At 37.4% G+C, this 19,183-nt stretch overlaps 1 protein-coding gene across 4 annotated transcripts in view; it reads right to left on the reverse strand.

Annotated features, from left to right (window-relative positions):
* The window catches only part of LOC140463907 (myosin-10), a 154,775-nt gene that overhangs the window by 64,826 nt on the left and 70,766 nt on the right, over window positions 1-19,183 (reverse strand). Inside the window, exons 5-8 of one of the 4 annotated variants that reach the window (XM_072558371.1) lie at window positions 14,324-14,426; window positions 12,628-12,657; window positions 10,599-10,619; window positions 4,996-5,088 (exon numbers count right to left, since the gene is read on the reverse strand). In XM_072558371.1, the coding sequence (XP_072414472.1) occupies window positions 4,996-5,088; window positions 10,599-10,619; window positions 12,628-12,657; window positions 14,324-14,426 (247 nt within the window). The remainder of the gene's footprint in view (window positions 1-4,995; window positions 5,089-10,598; window positions 10,620-12,627; window positions 12,658-14,323; window positions 14,427-19,183) is intronic. The other 3 variants (XM_072558373.1, XM_072558372.1, XM_072558375.1) reach the window with 3 other exon arrangements.

A 19,183-nucleotide genomic window follows, 5' to 3' on the forward strand; every position in this document is an offset into this window, starting at 1 on the left:
CTTTCGGAGGGGAAACAGAAGACTTTCACAAGGCAAGAAAACTTGGGGAGGGGAGCATGAGAGCAAGAGCAGAATTCAATGGAAATATGAAGTTGCAAGGATCTGGAAGGAGAGATTAGGGAAAGTGGTAAAGGCAAGGAAAAATAGCTGACTGCTGTGCAATGAGTTGCTTTCTGCCTGTCAGAGTTCACCCCATCAACATTTAAAACACTTTAGTTTCATTCACAAGCTAAAGAATAGCACTGCTGTTAAGTGTTAAAATATTTATATTGTACTTAATCAAGAAATTGCTTTAACTAGTCATTCCATTTTTACCATGAAATGATTTGTTCCACAGAATTTCAAAAAGCAAGTCACTATTTAAACTCCTCTCAATGTTCAAATGTTTGATTTGTATGATGATAGAAATGTTAAACTCTAAAGGAATTGTAGCTGGCACAGTAGATACTTGCCATTTTTAAGCTTCTACATTGTCCATCAGGTTTCAGAATAAAAATACCATGGGGATCAGACCACAGCAATCTTAAAACATTAAATAATTTACAGATGTATTGCCTCAAACCCAAAAATGTTGGCTTCAACCTTCTTTGAACGCTTCACACTTCCAAGCTATTGCTTCAATTATTTTGGAACCATCTTAGCCTCAAATATTTTTAGCAATAAACAAAATCCTTCTGGAATCCAGAACTCCAAATATGGAAAAGTAGGATACATTAAAAATGGTCCCTCAATCCAGATTACCACGATAACTCTTCCCACCTCAAAACACAAGTGATTAATCTAGAAGTTGCGTGGATTACTCATGCTAACAAGTCAAAATGGGGTTTTGCAGTTGGTATGAACACCCGAGTGTGCAGTCTAACCTGTTTGGAAATGACCATCCACCCCAAAGGTTGTAGTCTCTTCATTAGCCTGAGGAGATTCTCAGCTGGAAACTACACAAGAGCAGTAGTGTGGAAAGTGTGCAAATAGAAAGGCTACCAAAAGGAGAGAAAACATGAATAAAAAAAACACTACCTGCCAGATTAAACAGTATGATCGGCAGAATGTTTATTGAAACAGTCTTCAGAGGCAAATGGGGATTTTTCAGAGGCTCTGGGGATTGCAACGCTTTAAACCACAAAGGGCTCAACTTGCTTCCACAAGGAGTAGGATATTATCAAAAATCTTTTACAAAGGTATTTTGATACTCATAACCCAAAAGTCAGTCAGTACATTAATGAGACATGCAAGCTAAAGAACAAACCTGCAATGCCCTCAGGAATAAATGTCTCTGATCACAAAACTGCAAAAGGCCCAATGCTAATTATGCATGGCGATGAGGCAATTTTGACTTCTTATTCAATGTTGCTGACTGCATAATTTTTGAAAATTCTGGAATTTCAGTTTAAGTTTAGATTGGTGACATTTCTCAGCTGTATCTTAGATGATACAAGCAGATTTGCATTTGTTCCCTCATTCTTCAAAGTTTGTCAGGATATTCACAAACTAGTACGTGTATATTTAATATTCACTTGTTAATTAGTTTGATTTGCTATTATATTCAATTAAAGTTCTGCAAATAGCTAAACAAAATTAGCATTTCAATTGCATAAATTACCATTAATGAGCTTAATATTTCATTGATCTCAGCAGGGAAGTGATGGAGTAATGACATTTCCTGAATCCCTAGTCCTGTGACAATGAATCCTACTACATCAGATTTAATTCACATTGCACAATTAAACACTAGATAGCAAGTCTACGATAATAAAACTAAACTGTCCACTAACATCCTTTCGAGAAGGAAATCTGCCATCTTCACCTGGTCTGACCTAGATGCAACTCCAACCAACAATGAGGTTGATTCTTAATCGCGGAAATAGCGTAGTAAGCCATTCAATTCAAGGGTAGCTCAAGATAGACCCAACTAGCGACACCCACATCCCATAAAATGAGTAAACAATTTAAAAAGTGGCATTAAAAGGTCAAGTCTTTTCAAAAGAGCTGTGTAATACATTCATGGCTCCATCATTTAAAAGCATTAGAATTTGTGAATAGAAAAGATGTAAAATTATACCTCAAAAGAGACTTAAAAACAAATCCAGCTTTTCATTCTGTGGTATGAATACCCAATCAGGAGGTGACATTTAAGTTTCTCATTAAATTTTGGATTGACACTCCAAAAGCAGATTAACAGGGAGAGGAACAAGACAAGTCCTAATACTCAATTTGCTAAACTGATCAGGAGATACATGAGCAGTCCAATGTAGTTTTATAACATCTTTGAGGTAATGAAACGTTAATGTCCCCGGTTAATGACACTACTTCTTTAGTTGCAGCAGACTAATATCTGTATTCCACAACATTTTATGGTTACTGCTAGCTAAAGCAGACATGACTGGCTGAAGTGGGAGCCCAGATTATGAGGAGCTTTAAGCAGAAATGACTTGAAGGTCAGTTTTGAAGGTTTAATGTGGTGGGTTTTCACAGCAGCATAAGTCAAGGGGTGACACTCCCAGAGGTAATAGGTTAGATGAAACAAATAGAAATTGCTGGAAAAGTTCAGCATGCTTGGTAGCATCTATTTAGAGAAATCAGTTAATATTTCAGGTGCAGTGACTCTTCCTCAGAGCTTACGGCAGCTAGGAAAGAGTTAGTTAAGATGGATAAGGAGCAAATGATAGAAGCCAAAGAGAGAAGAACAGTTGGACAGAGAGTGGATAACAATTGTCCTGGGAGAGTGAATAGCTACTAATGGCGACAATTAGTGGCTAGGCTAACAACTTTTAGTGTACAATAGCAGACCAACAGACAACTGTGTGTGTCATGGTTGGGGTAAGGACATAGGAGAATGTGCCTAAATCTCTAAAATTAGATTACTTAGTGTCGAAACAGGCCCTTCGGCCCAATAAGTCCACACCGACTCGCCGAAGCGCAATCTACCCAGACCCATTCCCCTACATTTACCCCTTCACCTAACACTGAGCAATTTAGCATGGCCAATTCACCTAACCTGCACATTTTTTTTTGGACTGTGGGAGGAAACTCACAGACATGGGGAGAATGTGCAAACTCTACACAGTCACCGGAGGTGGGAATTAAACCAGAGTCTCTGGCGCTGTGAGGCAGCAGTGCTAACCACTGTGCCACCCATTGATGTGCTCATTACAGTCCAGAAGGTTATAGAGTTCCCAAGCAGAAAATAAGTTGCTGCTCTTCCAACTTGCAAGGAGCTTCATTGGAGCAAACCCAAGACAGATGTCAGCCAGGGAACAGGGTGGTGTGTTGAAGTGGCAGGCAATGGAAGCTCAGGGTCTGTTTTGCATACAATCACTTTTCCAGACATGTAGACAAGACCACACAGTAGCGAATGTGGTAGACTAGATTCGGTGAAGTGCAGGTAAAGAGGTCGTTAAAAGGAAGTAGGGGAGCACTTATAAATAGGTGTTGGAAAAGCACAGGAATTCCTGATGAAGGGAAAATGTCAATTTTCCTGCTCTTTGAATGCTGCCTGGCCTGCTGTGCTTTTCCAGCATCACTAACCTGGACTCTGATCTCCAGCATCTGCAGTATCCACTTTCTGCCAAGCACTTGTAGATACCCTAACAATAACCTTTCAGAGCTCCCTAGGTAGGAGTGTAATCTCCCTTGGTTGAAAAATTGGATACTGCATTCCACTTTTGCCTTCTTTCAAAAAGAGGAGGAAAACCAGAATTACAAACTAGTTAGCCTAATATTTGTTGTGTGAAAATTGTTAGAGTCTATAATCTCGGACAGAAAAACTGAACACCTTAAAATTCAATTTAATCAGGGGAGAGCCAAAATGATTCATGACAGGTAGATTCATACATTCCTGACAAATTTCTTTTTGATGTGGTGACTAAAAAGGCAGGAGACAAGGGAATGTCTGTAGATATTGTTTATAATGGCTGCTGCTTAAATTAACTTGCAAAAGGTATTGATAACATCCCACATACAGACTTAAACTAACGTAGAAGCTGACAGAACTGATGACAAATTACTGACATGGCTGGGAAGTGACCAAAATGGCACAGAAGCACGGTGGTTAACATTGCTGCACCTCAGCATCAGGGACCCAGGTTCCATTCAGTCTTGGATGGCTGCATAGGAGTTTGTATATTCTCTCCATGTCTGCATTGGGTTTCCTCCCACAGTCCAAAAGTGTGCAGATTAGGTGAACTGGCCATGCTAAATTGCCTTGTAGTGCACAGGGATAATGTCCAGGTTTGGAAGGTTAGGAGTGATCTGATCAAAATTTTCAAGACAAGACCAGGTTAGATACAGAAACTATTTCCAATGGCTAGGGATTCCAGAACTAGGGGGCATAATTTAACCATTAGGCCCAGCCATTGAGAGACACTGGGAGCTCTTCTGCACACAGATGGTGGATGTTTGAAACTTTTTAAAAAGCAAAAATGGCTGCTGAATCAGCCATTAAGTCGGAGATAAATAACGTTTTTGATTAAGGGTATTGGAGGATATGGAATTAAGCCACAGATCAGCCATGATTTCACAGAGTGGCAGAACAGGCTTGAGGGGCTGAATGGCATTCTCCTGTTCCTATGATCTTATGTCCTGAGTAGCCATGCAGATTTAAGGGGTTTTTTTTTCCTATGATTGTTTAAAATTGTTCATTTAAAACATTTTGCCCATTTTTAAAAGCAAACTTTAAACTGGAAGTCTAACTACTTGAATAGTTGTAGTATTAAAAACATGCTGCTAAGCCAAGCCACATTAGCTAAACTTTTTATTGAACAAATTTGTTATTTAGATCAGTGCAATAACCAAACAGCTTCCGTGCTTTAAATCAATAAAGTATTTCATGGTTTATCTTCACATTCAAATGGAGTTTGGACATTAGGAGCAGTGCACATGAATTAAGTTGATTAGAGTGGGACTTGAACCAACAAAGTGCATGTAGAAGAAAAAAATTAGGGACAGCTGCAAGCTGAAAAGTTTGAAGGTGACAACGATTCAGTACCATTTACTTACAAAGCGTGAAGAGTTGTCATTTTTCACAGTTTTGGCATTGCCAAATGATTCTAATATAGGGTTTGCTTGCAGAAGTTGCCGTTCCAATTCTCCCTAAGAGAGACAAGGAGGAAGTCATTAGAGAAAAACAAGAACATGACAGAAACCATACCAACATGGATGCACAGATTAAAAACCCATCAGTAATTCAGTTAGTGGAAGAATGCCAGTTTGGAGTTAAGTTGTTTATAAGGTTTGCAGGACTGTTCTTTTCTGAACAAATGATATTGTACTAATGGAATGAGTTTGAGATTACTAGCATGTAATGAAACATGAAGCACGAGTTATGCTTGTCGTACCAATTGGTGTCTGGCCAGAGGAAAAAATAAGATGTCCATTTATCAACATCCAATCAAGTTTGAATGCCAAGAGAAGACGGGATAGATTAAGTGAACACTCCAAATATTTTGCTTTGTCATTAGTTGCGCAATTACCGCAAGCGCAATGATCATGACCTTCAGCTGGTCTTTCATTGGTCACAAATTTAATTCCAGTCACTTGACAGAACTTCCATTGTTGGAAACTTCTTAAATAAAAGTGATAAGTGCAGGGTGTGAAGCATTAAAATAGATCCAAATCCCTAAATTTACTCTTACACCAGGCTAGATCCAAACAGCAAGAGCAAGAGGATACTGCAGTACTTTTGAAACTATGGATGAGGTATAATATTAACCAGATTACTTTGATTACAAAAAATGACCAGTCTTGCAAGTAATGCAAAAATTGAGTAATTTAAAATACAAGTGGAGGATAGTTTCAGAAAACAAAGACTTTCAACATTTTCAGATTCTTGACAAGGCTATTAAACCTTTTCAACCATCGGGGGAAATTATTGCTATCATTGCAATTTTTGATTCTACAATACCTGATTAATGCAATGATGGCTTACAAACTGAGTTAGTTTATTTGAAGGATTAAATGGACAGTAAAGTTGTGCCACAGGTTTGAAGAATGAAATTGTATTTGCCCATATCAATGGTGCATTCAAAAGAGAACACAAGCTACAATTATCTCCATTACTCACAAGAAAAAGAAAAATAGGTGTATTCCTATAAACAGGAAATACAAGATAAATATGGAGGACTCGGTTATTCATGTTCATGTATGGAATCACTTCGCTCCCTCAAGGAATGGAAACTATATACAGGACTTTGTATTTGCTTTGTCACTCAATTGCAAAAAGGTGCTTTTAAATGCAGCCTCATGAATGTATGCCCACCAGATACTATGAAGCATTTTATTTTGTTTAGCAAAAACATTTGATTAAATACTTCATAAAAAGATGGACGTTAGTTAAAAGACAAATAGTTAAAGACACAGACTACTTTGAATTTCAAAATTTCTCTGCCATTCTCTTCAGCACTGCAACAACTAACTGGTGTTCTGTGTCCAGGACAGAGAAATTAACTTCCATTCTGGAAATAGTGGTTGGTTTAAATTGGAGATCTAGTCACAGTGTTTGGAACCACAAACTCCAACTACAGCTTGTTGCTCTGATTGACAACTTAAAAGCAAGCAAACCAACTTAGTATCAAAAATTTGAAAAAGGGCACTTTTGTTAAAATTGGGCAACATTTATAACTTGGGGGTGATCTAGGATTAATTCACTACACCCATTTTTCCAAAGAGACAGTAAGGTAACTGTACTTGAATAGTTATCTTTTGATTGCAAAAGCATTGCTAAAGAATTGCTGCTAAAAAAACATTAAACTCTAACAATGATGTTAGTAGCTTCCAGTAAATATAATGGAATATCAATCATCTGTTAAAATGAAGGGACAGTAAAGCAGCACAGTTTTGAGTTAGGATAGAGAAGCACTAGAAAAAAGTCCAGTTAGATCCACACACACACACACACACACACACACACACACACAGAAGGAATAGGTCTTTCAGGCCAGAGAGCCTGCTGTGCCATTCAATACAACCATGCCTGCCTGCTTTCCTCAATGCCATATTCCCACTTTCTCTCTAGACCCCTTGATGTTTTACTATCATAAATGGTCTCAATCCTTTGCACACAAGATTGCTGCAATAAACTATTGCCAGATCCATCAGATGCATGGAAGGTACTAGACTTTCACTCATTTGCCCTACCAATTTGTAAAATCATTTTAATGCATGGTTGAAGCAATTAGCTTGACCGATTGCACCCTAAATAATACCAATTAAGGATAATCATCTGGTCTGAAATAGTACAGGATAGGATGTAACCTTTCACAAAAAAAAACAAAGTTTTTCTTTGGTTCTTAAAGTTAATGCATTCCAATTGTACTTTATCAAGGAGATCGTAAAATTCACAGGCCCCTCCACTACAACTTTTAGACTGCAGTTAATCAAGAAGCAGACAGTTTAAGTGACATGATGTTTCCATCATCCCTCATAGTAATGACCATCGAATTTAGGAAATTAATTAAAACAAATCCTCAAATGAACCGGATGAGCAACTTCAGAAAATTAACAGAATCCTGATATTCAAATGATTTTAAACACTAATATCAAAATCTAAAATTTCTGTATCATTTCCTGCACAGACTTCATGCATTTTATTTTGAATGCTCTGAAGTTCAATCTAAGATTTTATTCAGAAGTTCGTTAAAGAGGTTTTCCTCAGAACAGCAGAGCCAGAGTAGAAAAGACATCTTAATTCCTGTGCACAGATCACCTCCTGCACCCATTTAAATCATTAAGTTAATTTGCAGGAGATATTTGAACTAACAATAGTTTTCAATGGACTTCCATTAACTACAATGGGAGAGAAGTAATATTGATGCCTATTAATTAGCAGCTTCCGTTGAAGTCTATGGAACAGATTATATTTTGCAACTGAATCCAATAGATTCAAAAGCCATGTATCAGTTGAAAAGGAACTAGAACAAAATCATGCACAGAAACACAATATGTATGCTTAAAGAGCAGCACACTCGCAGTGCCCAAATTATATTTTTTGAAATGAAATTCAAAACTCAATGGTTTGGAGATTAAATGCACAGCATGGCATTTTGTATAAACCAGGAAGCTTCCATGCTGAAAATGCAGAGTTTGCTGATTAGATTAGATTAGATTAGATTTCCTACAGTATGGAAAGAGGTCCTGCGGCCCAACAAGAACACACTGATCTTCCAAAGAGTAACCCACCCAGACCTATTCTCCTACATTTACCCCTGACTAATGTACCTAACACTATAGGCAATTTAGCATAGCCAATTCACCTGACCTGCATATTTTTGGATTTGGGAGGAAACTGCAGCACCTGGAGGAAACCCACACAGACATGGGGAGAATGTCCAGACAGACAGTCGCCAGAGGCTGGGATCGAACCCAGGTCTCTGGCACTGAGGCAGCAGTACTGAACCATTGTGCCGCCACAGTTTAGTACAAGTAGTCTAAGACTTGCAGGACAAATAGCAAGAGATGGTTGCAAGTAAACAGTCACATGTCAAAGTGTGGTGCTGGAAAAGCACAACCAGTCAGACAGCATCTGAAGAACAGGGGAGTCAACATTTCGAGCACAAGCTCTTCATCAGAAATAGAGCTGGAGCTGACGAAGAGCTTATGTCCCAAATGTTGACTCCTGGTTGTCAGATGCTGCCTGACCAGCTGTGCTTTTTCCAGCAACACACACTGATCTCCAGCATCTGTGGTCCTCATTTTCTCCCAGTCACATGATACTGGCCAATGTGGTTGCGATCGGTGTTTTTTTTTAAAAAACTTACAGCTTCTGCCCCTTGAAATCAGGATTGTTTTAGACCTCTAGTATACAGGCATTGACCAAAAGATGCCATATACCTTCAGTAACTTCAGATACGCTGTCCATGTTTGCGATTGACACAATGTACTTCATCTGTTGTTGTGCATTTTGCTCCCCCAGTTAAGTTGCCATTAGCCTGACAGGATTTTCTTTCATCACTGATAACATTTAAGCGCTGCAAATGCATGAGAAAAAAGGGAGAAACCATTCTGACCTTGGCCTGGATTTGAAGCTGAGCCCAGAGTTGATGAACATAAAAATTTTAAACTTTCAGCTATTTGACCACTAGTGATTTCCTGTGTCTAGAATTTTTTAAAGCATACCATTGCATGCAAATTCCACTTGGTGATTTAGCTCACAATGTTCTGTTTGATTGGTATCATCCAGCATTGAAACCAAAAAGGTTTAGAAAAACCTTGAAATTATAACCCTAAATGTACAAATCTTAGAATAATAAACTCAAACTCTGAATTTACATGTCAAACATGGGTGATGAAAAACAAAGCTCAGTCTTTGTGCAGATATTTGGGTCATGTTCTATTCATTGGACATCAATGCCTAGGACAGTTATTATGGCACCAGAGCCAATATAAATCAAAGCAAAATGGCTAACATCCAAGCACAAGTTGTGCATATTCCTTATTCTCAACATCATGCAGAGAAGTTATTTACTAAGCCACAAACATCTGGGATAGACAAAAATTCAATACAAGTTAGTCTCCAATCAAGCAAACATTCAGTAGAACAGTAACTTTTCCTTTTTTTATTTTATTATTTGTGTAACAAGATTTGATTTAGAGTTGCACAAACTGGTAACAAACATGATTAATTATAGATCCAAAATTTAAATCAGTTTTTGAAAAGAATGGAGATAAATATTTAGATAAACAGAAAAATAAAACTATCCTTCACTGTATAATCTCAGCCTATAACATATTTAGCACATCCAAATTTGCATTTTTTAGATGGCAGATAAAATAGTCCAGCACTCATTCTCCAGAAGGAAGTGACTGTGACAAGTGGAAGATTAAAGAGAGTGTGCGAGTTGCATAAGAGTCAGGATAATCAGCAATTTCCTAACATACTGCACCACTGATTGCTGCAACATTTCTTCATATCCCTCCCCCATCCCTCCAAACAGCTATTGAAAAACATGGAAGAGAACAATTTATATTTAAAGAGCAAGATCCTGATTTCTTAAACAACATTTTAGATCAAGAATTTCCTCATACAATAAAGTTATCATAAAAAAAGTTCATTAACAAACTATGCACATTTAAACAAAAAGCAGTTACTAGAATAAAAGTAGATCATAAACTTGCGCAGGTTCAAAAAAAGGCAACTGATGTTGATACCAAGTAACCTGAACACTAGTTTTTAAAGAGTTTCACCATTTTGAAACTTCAAAATTTCAAGTACTATCCTTCATGTCGAGAAGGACAGCTTTAGAAGGTATTCACATCTATATCTTCTAATACTTTGACATTAATTAAGACAGGATAAATTTAAATTTAGGGGATGAGTATAAAATATTTTTCACTTGATGCAAGTATGCCAAAATGCCTTCTAGGGTACAGACCAATCATTCTGTAACAAAACATTGTGTTAGTTTTAGCAGATAAGCAGTGAAAGATCATGCTAAGCAGAACAGGAAAGGCATAATCAAGAATAACACTATTGTTTGTTGCAACTTTAACTCAGTGGGAGTAAAAATCCTGTCTGTTGCATACAGGAACAATAGCATCCTGTTTCTTGTGCCCAATGAGAGATATGCCATGAAATTGTTAGAGACTTAAAACTACATGCTACTCACATATAACAGTGATGTTCCACTCTGTCAATGGGCAGAAACAGATGGCATACCAAAATAAAAATGTTAGAGACATGACAACATGTTTAATATGACTTCCAATCTGGATCAGAAACACAACATGCTAAAGATAAAAAGATGCTATATGCACAAGATTTAACAAAATTATAAGATATAATTTCAAAATCCTGTTAAAGTTTCAGTAAAAAAATGTATTCCTAGAAAAGCAAATCCAAAATAGTGACCACCTAATAGCTACTGATCATAATTAGATTAGATTAGATAATGAGTTAAAACAAATTCAAAAACAAAAGCATTACAGATTTTATGTCAAGCAATGTTATTTTCTTAATACATTGAGTCATCTCAATCCTAAATAAAGTTCCTGAATCTCAACACAAAGTGTTGGTTTGGACAAATGTAATTTTCTTAACAAAATCATCCTACTTGACCTTCTCCCCACTTCCAAGCATAATCTTTTATAACAGGAAACTAAGTAGTTTGTTATTTGACTATCAACTTTGGACACACACACACTTCCAAGAACAGCGATTGTAAATCATTGACATTTGAGTGCATGACAGGACTGCAAACAAAACAAAAATTCCAAACTGATCCCCAGGAGACAAAAGGCTCAATGAGAGGTAGGTTATAGAAACAGGTTTTAAAAAGCAAGAGTCATATGCAATGAATTCCAGAGCCCCACAGTGCTCATAATATGGGCACCAATAGTGAGGAAAATGAGAACGTGGAGATGAGGATTGAAACCAAAGAGGCTGGGGCTACAAGAATGGAGGCGGTTATGTAGATAGGGCAGGTGAGAAGGGATTTGAAAGAGAATTTAAATGAACCAAGCGCCATTGTGGATCAGCTAGTGCAGGGGTGAATGGTAAACAGGACTCTATGCTAGTTGGAATACAGGAAGAGTGTGTCTTGGAGAAGCTCAAGTTTGGAGGGTGAGGTGTTGTAAAGGATAATAAGTGTATTGCACAAACATTAGAACAGCAGGTTTAAAGATGTAACTAAATGGAGATTCAGCAAAAGGCAAACTTATACAGCAAACCAAAGTCAACAGTCTGAACCAGATCCAGCTTGGTATGAATTGTGACTTCAGGTTTTTATTGATATGGGACAGCACTATGAATAATTCATTGTTAAAACAGAAAAGTACACTACTGCATCTTATAACTTCCTATTATGGAAACAAGAATGCCACGTTGATTTTTTTCCCCCCCACTAAAGAGATTGGCAATTAGTTATCCTTTCCAACTAAATGTAAGACTGCCACTCACCCCTTGCCCCTTTGCATTGAAAATCCTATTTCTAGAGGGACAAGTTATCAAAGACTAAGCTCAGCATTAGCAAAAAGGCAATGTATTCACAAGTAACTGCACATATACAGGCTAGTCAATAAAGAGCTTTCCTTCCACAGGGCAATCTTTCAAAAAACTATTTGCCTTCAAAAGATATATGGCAATGAGTCCCATCAAGAGAGACAATTCAAGATATAGCCTCTAAAATTATAGAGAGGTCATTGCACCATGGGCCATTTCCTGCAGAAGAAGAGTGCATTCAAAAATCTATACTTCAAAATAAAGAAATAGCAGGATCATTAAAGACAATTGCCAAAGTTTTGTCTCCTCTTTTTCAAACCATAAAAGTACCAGCTTAGGTAGAAATTACACAAGTATTCAATAGTCTTCAGTCCCATAATGTTTGCATATGAATAATATTCAAAGTATCATTTTTAGCAACAGTACATGGAAAATAAGGGTTTAATTACAAAAAAGTATCTGAAAAACCATGAAAATGATCATTTTATTTCAGAATTCAGATTTTAGAAAAAAGACTAGGAAGCAAGTAAATGTACTTTTTAAAAAAGCAAGGTTTGCACAAAGACTCCTTTAGGAGCTCTTAAAGCAGTTACAGTAAAGGAAGTGAAAAGTTTTTAAAATAATGGAAGTAACCATTAAACTGAAAGAGTTTGATTACATGCTGCAAAGAGTTAAACTGAACAGCATTTAACACTTGCCTGATGTTTCACTGGTTTAGGCGAAATGGGCTGCGTGGTCGCAAACAGATAAATAGTACTGTTAGGAGATACACATTAACCTCAAATATGCATAAACTTCAACAGCTGGGCACATTCCCCCAAGCTCTGCAGAGCAAGCATTGCATTGAAGCAGAAGTATTAGTTTTTGCTCATGGAATTAAACAAAACTTCTGGAGAATCAAAGAAATTATCCACTGAGATGCACACAATTATGTATAGACTTTAGTAATGTCATTTAAAATGGTACTGCAGTGGCTACATTATTTAATACTTCCACTCTATTGCTATCTGGAATAGATATAGCAGGCTCCGCCACACGATTGTCTGGTTTTGCACTGAAGGCCAAATCCTAAGTAACTCTATCTTCAAAAAAAGACTTGACACTTAAGATGGTTCATCACATCTCAAATGCCTCAAAATATTGAAGGTAATCAAAGCATGGAGATTTAACAGATTAGTCACAATGCAACATTTTTGTGCATATTCCAATAAAACAATCTGAAATAATTATGGTCAGGAAAGACAGCTCATGGAGACAATGCTCAGCAAGAGATTAACTTAGCACTAAGGTGAAATAGTTTTATCCCAACAGTTGTGTACACTGTAGTCAAATGCTTTCCCTTGATGTGTGACTTCAATTAATTACATATGAATTTAGGAGAAATTAGTTATTTTAACTGGGTAGGAGTACTTTTAGTGTTTATAGGAATTGGGTTTTTTTAAATGCCAAAGGAGGAGAGATTGAAGGAATGACTTTATTATAAAATAGCAAACATTTAAACTAGAGAAACAGGGTAACAGTTCATTGCAACATGGGGAGCTGGGAAAATGATTGATCCCTGTGTTATAAAAGTGGTCTCAGGAATCTAGACTGGAATGAGAACTGTTTCAAAAAGTGCAGACACGCCATGTAATATGTTATAGGATTGCAGAAGCCTGGCTACAGCTTTTAAATCATCAAAATTCCCCAGGGTGACTTTATGACTGTTTGGTTGCAACAATAATTTCAAATATTTGCTACAATAACCCATAGTGTGCCTTTTGGGACACATGCAGTGACTAAAATATAGAAAGGAGGTCACCATAGCCTCTTGGTATTTTTGTTTTTTTAACAAAAATGGAATGCAAAGGTCAGGGAGCTCCAAAAACAAGAATTCTTTCAGTTTTCATAACTTTAATGGCTTGCCCACTTCATAACGGTGGAACATAGTTGTGATAGGATTTATTCCACAACTGTGCAAACTGATGATTGATGCATTATTTACATGGAGATATCTTTCTTGGGTTTTCAATTAATTTTAGTGTTGTCACCATACGAGGAGCACAATGATTATCAGGAAAACCTAATTTTTAGATTCCATGAGACAAAACATACTCATCTGAGCACAGTGCACTAGAATGCAGGTTATTTCACAAAATAGCCTTAACTGTGATGGAATAAGGAAAGTTACATTACAAGGATATTTTTAAGCTCCAAGCATAAGTTATTGATGCCATGCTGTAAAAGAGCAAATGCATTGTATATGGCAGCATCACACAGTAGTCAATTAGTTATATTATGCACAAGCCACACCAGCATTAAAATTATATTGCATCAAGAAATTAAAACAAATATACCTGCATCATACAATAGTGAGATTAATGCCGCTAGGGATTTTTTGAAAATTTAACTCACTGGAATATTATGGTCCTTTCGCCCTTTGTGGGAAGAAGCGACATGGGCCAGATATTGTATAACTTTCTTAGTGTTTTCTGTTTTGCCAGCACCAGATTCTCCTCTGTATTGAAAAAGGAACAGGTGGAGAAATAAAGTTAATTTTGATTCAGTGTACATATTGCAGTTTTTGCTCATTCCATACCTAGTACCAACTCCAAAGAATTCAAAAGGTCACTGATCTGACAGCATCCATCTCAATGTTTCATTCCGTCAATTAGTTTACAACACTGAGGGTTGGGGGAAGAAAGGACATTGAAGCTGAGAATCAATCTACACAAGTCAGGATTTTTCAGTCACCTGGTTCTAAAGCTTTCAGGAGCATCTACTCCATACAAGGACACTGACAGACACAGAAATCCTTTGGTGTGTACTTTACCATCACTGTTAAAAGTACCGATTTGAAATGGCTCAGGGAATCCCTGATGGATTCAACCTGCAAGTCTCCCTTGGTTTGTCTGGGAGATCATTCTGGGGTAGTCTGGAATATAAAACTTAGTTTAGTTTAAATTATTACCTTTATTTGCCAATGGCAATGTTCCACTATAATTAGATAGCTACACACCAGGGTTCTTAGGTTCTAAACCATTAGCAGGGTAGCAGCACCACCTCTTACCCCTAAAGAGCTCTCCCCTTATTGCTGCAAACAAGCTGTCTATAAAGAAATTGGTATTAAATTTATAAAAACACTATGCTCTTAATCAGAAAAGGATCAGTAAAACAGCAAAAGTTTGCAGAGGAAGAGAAATTCTGACAGGTCCGAGTACACTTAATTAAACTACATGCAAAAAAAAAGAGAAACCCTGATCAAGCCAGGCCAAATGGCCAATTGCCTTTGGCTAGATAATTTTGACTAGTTAAAAGGAAGTTTATGTGGAAAAGCTCATGAGGTAACTATGCTCAGCTAACATGCCCAATATCATTACCATTTTGTAGGACACTTTAAATAAGCTTAGATTCCCAAAATGCAAATTAAATTCATAACATTCCCAGATCCGGAGCTCCAGGGAACACCCTGCAAACATCCAATCCATGACAAGGGTACACGCCAATCAGACCACACAGAGTTAACCTTTCCACCAGCTCCCATCCAGTCTCTCCGTGTCTCTCGAATCCTTAGGTCAGTGAAGGTAATTTAAAGAAGAATGTTTTCTCTCTCGTTTATGAACATCTTCCAACCACCTTACTATCTCAGTTTCAGCCTGTTTTTTTCCTAGCCTGTATGGGTAATGAGACATTCGCATTCCAGAACAGTCAAGATTAGGAGTTAAGCTTCATAAATCCAAATCTGTTCAGTGTGGTATACATGAAAGTGTATCAAGGATTGTTCTATTACTTGCATATTAAATTACAAGTTATTTTCCTATCGAGTGAGTTTTAAGAGTCTTCAATATAAACCAGAAATTCACAGTTTTCCAACATCCAACTGTTCGGATATACACAGCTTTTCATCCCTTGAAGTCAAAAGGAAATAGTCACCCGTTCCTCAGTGAGCAAACATCACCCTATTTACACCGATCCATTGACACCAAGAACAAATGTCCTTAATTTTCCTGAACTAATAACTATGGGGGTGGGGGGGGGCGCATGGGGGTGGTGAGCATTACTAGAGACCAAAGGCCACTGGAACTTACATATCCACATCATGCCAACAAGTAAGGTGACATGAATTGTGATTACCTGACCTAACAAAGCAGAACTAAAAAGGCAACCACTGCTCACCATAAACAAAGTTGAGACCAAGAACAAGACATGTCATTTTATTTCTACCCACTTGCGCACCCCCCCCCCCCCCCCCCACCCCCAAATATGAAAGAAAAAAAGGTTTGCTTAGAGGCCTTAAGGCAGTGCATCTTAACATGTGGAGCATTCACAATCAAGTGAATGAATTAGACAGACATTGTTATATCCATTTGCAAGAATTATATAGTTGAGTTTAAGACGACATGGCTGCAAAGGTGACCAGGAATGGTCATAATTATGCAGGGGTATCCAATTTGTTTTTAGGGAGGAGGACAAACAAGGAGGAAGCAGATGGAGGAGCATTGCTGGTTTTAAAACAAACTAATACAATAGTGCGGAAGGATATCATCTATTGTGAAGCGGAATCTGTACTTTGACAGCTTAGAAAGATTGTGGCTACACTTTAATTTCTGTATACAATGTTGGGAAAGGTATTAAATAGGAAATTTAGAAGTGCAAGCAACTGCAGTTGTAATTAATTGGAGCCTTCAATCTGTATACAGATTGAAATTAACCCAATCTATAACAGTGGATGGTTTCCAGAGTGTATAGAGGATGGCTCTAGATTGAGAGGTTAGGAATTCATTGGAGAACAGGCCAACTTAGACTGGGTATTAGGCAATTAAAAAGGAATAAATCAGCAATCTAGCTGAGAGGGGCTGCTTAGGGAAGCATCACAATATGGAGAACTCTCCATTTGTAGGTTGATTATTCAGATTCAGGACTCTGGTCTCAAAGAAACTAGAACTGTATGAGTAATGTCCCAAACAAATGACCAACTGAAGGGATAATGGTGGATAGGCAATGGGAAACATTTAAAGAGTACATGGAGGAACTGCAACAATTCTTCATTCCTGTCTGGCACAAAGGGACAGTGGTCTCACTATGGCTAAAAAAAGGGTTATTAGGGATAGTATTAGTTCCCAAGAAAAGGCAATAAATTGGCCCAAACAACGAACAGCCAAACAGAGGGTTGGAGCAGTTTAGATTTCAAATGCAGAGGACAAAGATTGATTAATAGGGGGAAAAGGGAAGATGGAGCAAGTTGGCAGGAAATACTCAATTTGTAACAGCTTCATAAGAGGGGAAAAAAAAAATAAGTGAAGACCAATAATTCTGTCTGTAAGGGACCTATTAACAGGAAACAAAGAAATGGCTGATCAGCTAAGTACACACATTGTGTCCCCTCTAAACAGGGCCAACAGGCAGTGGTGAACCTGTGAAATCCACTGCCACAAAGTGGTTGATTCCAAACACTGAATGCTTCCAAGAAGGAGTTAGACATATTTCATGGGGCTTAAAAAGGTAGAGAGAGAAAACAGGAACACTATTGAGTGAGGATTGTTAACCATGATTTCTTGAATGGCACAGTATGCTCAAAGAACCGAATGGTATACCCCCACCTTAAATTTTGTATGTCAGACACAAATTGGACTGACACCAACCAAATCTGCTACAAGCTTATTTAAACATGAAGTTAAGGCCAATTGGTGTAGTGCCACTGTCAAGTCCCATGATCCCATGGTCATGAGATCAGAGAGAAATGCAAAGATCTCCATATGTGAACTAGTAATAAATTCCAGAAACACTGGCAAGTTCTCATAACTTCTCTGGGGGTAAAAGATTTGTACACAAAATGTTTGTAGTATTTCTAGGAGATAACTGCCAAACAGGGAAAGCCACTGAAGATCCTAGATTCAAGCCAAGCTTTAAGACCTCCCCAGCTTTGCAATTTGGAAAAAAAATAAAGGAAGCTTTTCCAATTTGTTTAGCTTTTTGGCAAGCGCTTACAATCAGTTTAGTTCTGCCACAAATTACTCAAAAGACAATAGTCTTGGCTTTCAAAAATGTTTAAGCACAACTAAAGAACACAACAAACTTCCCTTGAATGCTAGTTTCAGTGCAACATGAACTACCCTGTGGGATCAAAGATGAAGTAGTCATGACAACAAATTAAATAGATAGCTATGGCTGCTGGCATTATTATGGTGACAGAGTGCTATTAACAGGCTTGGTCACACTGATTTCATGACTACTCATTCTCAGGTTGGCTTTTCTGTGGTGTTCTTCAACATGACTCAACACCAGGTCACATTCTTTTCAGAAAGGTCACTTCTCAGAGCTTTGGAAGAAATCTACAAGAAATTGCTACACAGGAGGAATCTGAGATCTGACCAAAGTCATGTCTATGAAAATATGCACTATCCATTATGATTGGCATTCAAAGCCACAATTAGGGATTTCAATTCAGCGGAGACCAATTTCAGTCATATGCCCTTGTAAGGTAATAATATTCAAATAACCTTCTCCTAAATCAAAACCAAGATCATTTACCAATTGCATTCTTTGGCAAGAACAGTCAAGCTATTTTGGTAACTTTGCAGTTTCCAAATTTAAACAAAAACTAACATGCATACCTTGATAATCTGGCCAAAATAGATAAAGTTTTGGATACTGGGCTTATCAAATGAATAAGAGCTTAAAATGGGGCTGTAGGATATATCTTGAACAATTATTTTAATAATGTTCATGCAATATACTGCAATGAGTTCTCAATTAGCTCAAATAATGCTGCTAATACTAAAATGAATCAGTATATGTTCAGTGCCATTGTCTATGACAGAGGTAACATTTAGGTAGACAAGTTTATAAATTAGTTCTTGGGCTTGGTCAACAGTAATCTTTGCTACTAAAATGCTGAACCAACCTAAATTCACAGAAGCCTCAAAATGTAAAAGTATGTCATTGGTTAGCAGTGGCATTGAGAGTCATTTATTGAGAGATAATGGAAAGACCTTAATTGCTAGTAAACTGACAAAAAAGGGACATCTGCAGCCTCGTGCATCTTCTGTTGGTTATATGACTTCCCCTTTAATATATTGCTACAATAAGTGAAGGTAGTATTCAAAGCCAATGTACATAGAACAGGAGCCACAAAATTAATCAGATAAACAGCTAATTACATCATATGAAAAAGTATGAATGGTCTGAATAATTTAGGATTAAAAAAAAATGAAAATTCTGAAACCATTCCAGCTGTGCTCTTGGCTTCTCCAAAAAAAATGTTTATCATCAGAA

This window comes from Chiloscyllium punctatum, chromosome 39, assembly GCF_047496795.1.
Source record: "Chiloscyllium punctatum isolate Juve2018m chromosome 39, sChiPun1.3, whole genome shotgun sequence".
NCBI lineage: Eukaryota > Metazoa > Chordata > Chondrichthyes > Orectolobiformes > Hemiscylliidae > Chiloscyllium > Chiloscyllium punctatum.